General features: G+C 32.5%; 1 protein-coding gene across 1 annotated transcript; it reads left to right on the plus strand.

Moving 5' to 3' along the window:
• Positions 1-308: 308 nt before the first annotated feature.
• Positions 309-5,462, plus strand: LOC109341719 (ATP synthase subunit O, mitochondrial-like). Its single transcript, XM_019579672.1, has 4 exons — positions 309-482; positions 666-908; positions 3,903-4,015; positions 5,374-5,462. The coding sequence occupies exons 1-4, from the start codon at positions 473-475 to the stop codon at positions 5,383-5,385; spliced, it is 378 nt and encodes a 125-aa protein (XP_019435217.1). The 5' UTR covers positions 309-472; the 3' UTR covers positions 5,386-5,462.
• Positions 5,463-5,699: the final 237 nt, after the last annotated feature.

Raw genomic sequence — 5,699 nt, forward strand, 5'->3', positions numbered from 1 at the left:
TGGGAATGCAAGATTTTGAGTAGAAAGAAGATGAGAATGCACGAATTTGACAAAGAAACACTTAATTTCAAGTGATTTTGATTGGAAAGATGAAGGGGCACAAATTGGGAATTAGGGTTCTTTTTTTTTTTGGAACCCTAAGACTGATTTGAAATCAGTTATATTTGTGTCATTAATTGATTATATTGTCTCGTTAATCGATTAAGACCGAGAGGTAATCAATTATAATTCACAGAAAATGCTTAGGTAATCGATTAGAACATAGAATTGAAGGTAATGGTTTTGACTCTTATCAAGAGAATAACCAACATTATTTTCCATTGAATAAATAAAGGATTTGGATCCTAAAAAAATAATGGTTTTGAATAAGCCTAAGTAATTAAATGAAATAAAGCGACTCGATAATAGCCCATACCTAGAGCGAGGCACTAAAGCTCCTATGGAAGGGATTGTGCTTTCATGTGATTAGTAGATGAAGAAAAGTAAGGAAAAAGATTGTACACTTATTTGTATAGAAGTGTTCAGGGAACAAATTTATGTTTTTTGGTTTAATAGTTCTTTAAGAGCTTATGTTTTCCATCTAATATTGTAGTTTTCTTAACTATTTTTTTGTCGCAGTGTTTGACATTATCTCTTGTTTTTTTGCTTCTTGTCTGTCTTTTCAGCTCCCAAAGGCTATGTATGCGGTTTAGGAAATTATGCATCTACTTTATATATTGCAGTAGTGAAAGCTAATTCAGTGGAAAAGGTTGAGGCTGAGGTTGTTGCTTTTGTCGAGGCGATAAAGAATAATGCTAAAATTTCACATTTTACAAAGGACCCCTCTATTGCTAAGGAAATTAGAGTAAAGGCCATCCAGAAGATTTGTGGAGAAGCTAAGTTTTCAGATGCTACAATAAACTTCATTGATATGATCAGCTCCATATTGCACTATTGCAGTACAATTTTGACAAAGTTATTGTTACATTTATATTGCTAAAATAATTTTTGAGGTACTTCAACCCTTATTGTTTGAACAAATTCTAGGAAACTGTTACATTCTATGAAGCACAAATATTAAAATGACAAAGACACACTAGACTTTTAAAATTGTTTGACATGAACACAATATGTAGATGCTTGTAAAATTGCAAGCTTAGGAGAAAAGTTTCATAATTCATGAATCATAATATCATAGATGTGTTGGGGTTGAGAACTTTAAGTTTTAAGTGTATGCATGTTGGACATTTATAGATGTAGGCCATAAAGCGTGTTGTTTGACACATGGCATGACATGACCTTTGTTTGACCATCCGTTTGAGGCTGGTAGGTAGTGCTCATTTTAAGGTGTCTCCCTTGGACTTAAGTAGCTTTTTCCAGAAATTGCTAACAAAAATGGGGTATATACCAAGTCACTAAGGATTGAAGCATGAACTCCATGCAATCGGATCATTTCTTTAGTGAAAATTTCAGCCAGACTTCTTGCAGTATATACACTATACAGGTGTTTCAAAGCTATAAGATGGCTATATTTTGATAGTCTATCCCACTAAAAAAATAGCTTCACACCCTTTCTAGAATGTATAATGGTTGCAACAACCCTGCAGACATTCTAGAACTATACTTTGGTCTCTGACATCTATCACAAAATCTTGTATCACTCCTTTCATCTCTATCCAATATAGGTTGGTAGCTATCCTCCTTCCTCCTATATTTCTGTAGAACCCATAATGCCCTCATTAGGGTGTGCTATAAAACTCCTACATAAATTGAGGAATCCAAGCAGATTTGCAAGAGATTACCAATTTGCCTTGATAGTACAAGGTTCCTTTTTTTTTGTAAACAAAACCTGGTCTTGATGATTCATCATGTAGTAAATCGTCAATCTTCCTCAGCTTATCATCTTAGTTTACTTCATCTATCAGCAACTGGATGTTTGATCAAATTGGATGGTGTATCATCCTTTCCATCCTCCTCTCTTTGTACTTCCTGGATAGAGCATATGCCTATATGTTCTCTATTCCAGAATCCAACCTTATACACTATCTTTTAAGTTGTAACATAGTAAATTTTGCTAGTCCATGGTGGAAATTCTTTGAAGTTACAATTGCTTCAAACTCTTTTGGTCCTTGAAAACTGTGAATTCCATTCTTAATAAGGCCTCCAATGTTGTATTGCCAAAGTCACGACCGTAAGCTTCGTCTCATATGTTGATTTGGTCAAATTCCTATCACCCAAAGCCTTACTGATAGGCTATTGCTCTCTATGAAAATAGCTCCAAGTCCTAAGTCTGATGCATCACTTTCTATGACAAATTCCTGATCAAATTTGATAGAGCTATAACAGGTGTCGTCATCATTTTGTGTTTAAGTATTTCAAAAGTTGCATGGGCCTTAACAGTCCACTTGAAAAGTATGAAGGAAAATATAATTTTGAATGCAAGAAAATACTCTAGGGAATGTTTAATTGACTTTAGAAAGCAAAGTTTTACAGATGATATGATCCTAACCTAGAGCACATTGTTCCTACAAAGAGTTGAAGCTCTCCATTCGCACTATTGTGATGAATACAAAAAGATACCCGTACAAGCTCACCTCTCATCGCTATGTAACTGAATTCCACATTCTTTCTAACCAATTCCCCTTTTTTTCTCTCTTCTGTCAGCTTACCACTCTCACATTACCTTTTTCTTCCTTCTAATATAAACCTTCCATTCCTTAGATCCCAGTGACAATTCTTGGACTAGTGACTCTATTGGGCCACTCAATCGGGGTCCTAACACAAAGTGCTAGGTGTGTTAGGGCCTCTTACACATAAGTATTCATAAATATGGTGACTATGGTTTCTTTCCTCATAGAGTATGATGTACTAATGTAATTATAAATCTATTATCAGTATAGTTATAAATATTGTATTGAGAGGTTGAACTGGAAAATTAGTCCTTATATTGGTAATATATAGCAATTATACTGAAATTAAACAGGTCAAATCATATCATATATGGTACCAGTAAAAATCGGTTTGCACAAGAAGAAATCATTAAAAAACATTAAGGATTTGAAGCATTCCAATAATCAAGTTATATAATGCAAATTATAATATTTCTAATTTTTTATGTTTATTATAAAATATATAGCTTAACTGGTATGCAGTTTAATTAGTAAATCATCGGTTGAACAAATATACTATTTTATCAATACTCTGACTGATATGGTAATCGATGCAATATTAATAACATTGGATATTAGTCACCAAGATGGTCTCATTTTATTTGGATGTATTTTTTTATTTATGTTTATAAAAATTCAGTCATGTTTACTTCTAAGGTGACTTAAATCACACCTCAAAACTCAATGGTTAACACTCTTCATGACTCTACATTAAAGTTGCGGAAATTACAAGCTATTTCCGCTAGTTTGTAACATTTGTTCTCGGACTAAAAAGCTACGTACTCTATATGATGGAGAATAAGACAAGTAATGTATAGGTATGAGGACTGAGGTATCACTAAATCAGATGTGAGTAAGTGGCATTGGGGTTAACCTTTTAATTTGGGGAAAAACTAAATGCATATTGGGCTGGTAGTGTGGGCTAAAAAAAAATATAGGTTATGTGGTTTGGTTTTCAGTTTCAGATGTTGTGAATTAAACCATACTCTTCGAATTATCAGTTTCACATTATAAAAAACTGCACTGAACCACCTTCTCCGGTTTGATTTCGCTTGATTTTATCGGTCTTGTGGTTTGGACCAAATCGCTCTCGATTTTTATAAGCTCTTTTTTGGGTGTTTAGTTTATAATTTTATATTGTTTTAGAAGACTAATAGTAACTTGTCTGACCTTTTTGTAGCACATAATGCTTAATTTGTCTAAAAGTAATTACACTGATGCTATAATTCACTGATTCATTTATTTGTTGTGAAGTTATTTTTGCTGAGAATCTGAGGCTTAAAAACATAGACACCGTTGCAAAGAGGTTTGTGGAGTTATCAATGGCATTTAAGGTAGAAGTGAAAGCCAGTGTGACCACTGTCTTTGTAGTAGTACTTCTTTGATGGCTAGTTTATGTCAAAAATGTAGCGAACATATTAGATATCTGTACTTTCTATTGCATAATTCAGTTCTATAATTTTCTCAAAAGGATGATTTGATTTGATATTGTGATGAAAATTAACTTTAGTAGACAGATTCCCATACTTTCAGTTAACTTATTTTATAGGAAATTAGTCTGAAACATAAGTTTTATTGAAATTACATAAATTATTTATCAATTTTTACAACTATAAAAACTCCTGATTTATATATATACAATATACTGACTACTATTAAACTAAAAAGGATGATAAGTGTAATTAAGTTAAACAAAATATAATATATTATGGAGATAAGTCCAAATAGTATATGAATCAATACATTTTTATTATTTTTGGGTCATTATAAGATGCATCAATAATTCTAAGGATATATTGTTTAAATCACTACTATGTATTATAACGAATAAAAAATAATGAAAATATATTGACTCGTATACTATTTGTACTTGTTTCTATAATATATCATTTTGTTTAACTTAATTACACTTATCACTTATTTTATTTAAAAAATCATATTTATTTATCACACGTGGTGTAGTCAGTGTAATGTATATATAAAATTTATGGGTTATTGGTAGGCATAAAAAATAAAATAATGATTTGAGTAATTCACTTAAAATGAAGAAGTATTAATATAATTTTATTAAGGTTAGGAGAGTCAGCATTACATAGGTATAATCTGTCAGAAATACATCATAACATTCTTATCTTAATTAAGTTGTCATTTAAACAATAAAATTGTAGTGTGATTTATAGATGAAATTTAAAAATTAAATTCAACAAAAAAAACTCTTTGAAACCACCATTCTAATTCTTCTCGTTCTGTAACCTTCATGGTTTCTCTCTTTCTATATATATATATAGAGATATTTATATCTATAACCTATCTTCCGGTTCTAAATTTTCTGCCGCTTGCACATAATTGCAGCTAAATTTCCATGCTTATGCCTTTCATCCTAAGCCGTCTAAATGCCATGATTATTTTGATGGTTGTTGACGGTGATTTAAATTGCAGACTGAAACACAATGATGCGGTTGCATCGGGTCGCAATACAACTGTATCAGGACGTATCGGGCCGCTTCAGGCTACATCGAATTCAAAAATATTTTTTGATCATAAATTCATACCGCAGTGCAATAACTACAACTGTAGTAACCACAATCACGACAACAACTACAATTTAAAATACGGGTTATGGAGTTATATTAGAAATGGCTTTGGAATGACCGATTGGATATATGATATCATCAACCAGTTAAGAGTTGATTCCGTTACCTAATTTTATATATTATAATACCAGCCTCTCCCCTGAAGAGGAGAAGGCACTGAAGGACACTCTTCAGGAAATGTTAGGTACTGGGGCAACGATGCATCTTGAACAGAAGGTATGTGGTCTGTGTTAAGGGCTGATAATGAATCGAGCCAACTTGGTATTTGTTCGAAATTCGACTCATTATTTAGTTTGATAAACTTGGTATTTGTTCGTGTTGTTACCGTAGCTTGCAGCAATTCTAAATGGCACGAAAGAATACTTACTGGTTGAGTCATGACCAGGTCGCTCTCTTTAATATGTTTCGTGGCACTGCCCAAAATGTGCAAGCAGACTATCAACCACGCCGTCCCCAT

Source organism: Lupinus angustifolius, unplaced genomic scaffold (assembly GCF_001865875.1).
Source record: "Lupinus angustifolius cultivar Tanjil unplaced genomic scaffold, LupAngTanjil_v1.0 Scaffold_596, whole genome shotgun sequence".
Classification (NCBI taxonomy): domain Eukaryota; kingdom Viridiplantae; phylum Streptophyta; class Magnoliopsida; order Fabales; family Fabaceae; genus Lupinus; species Lupinus angustifolius.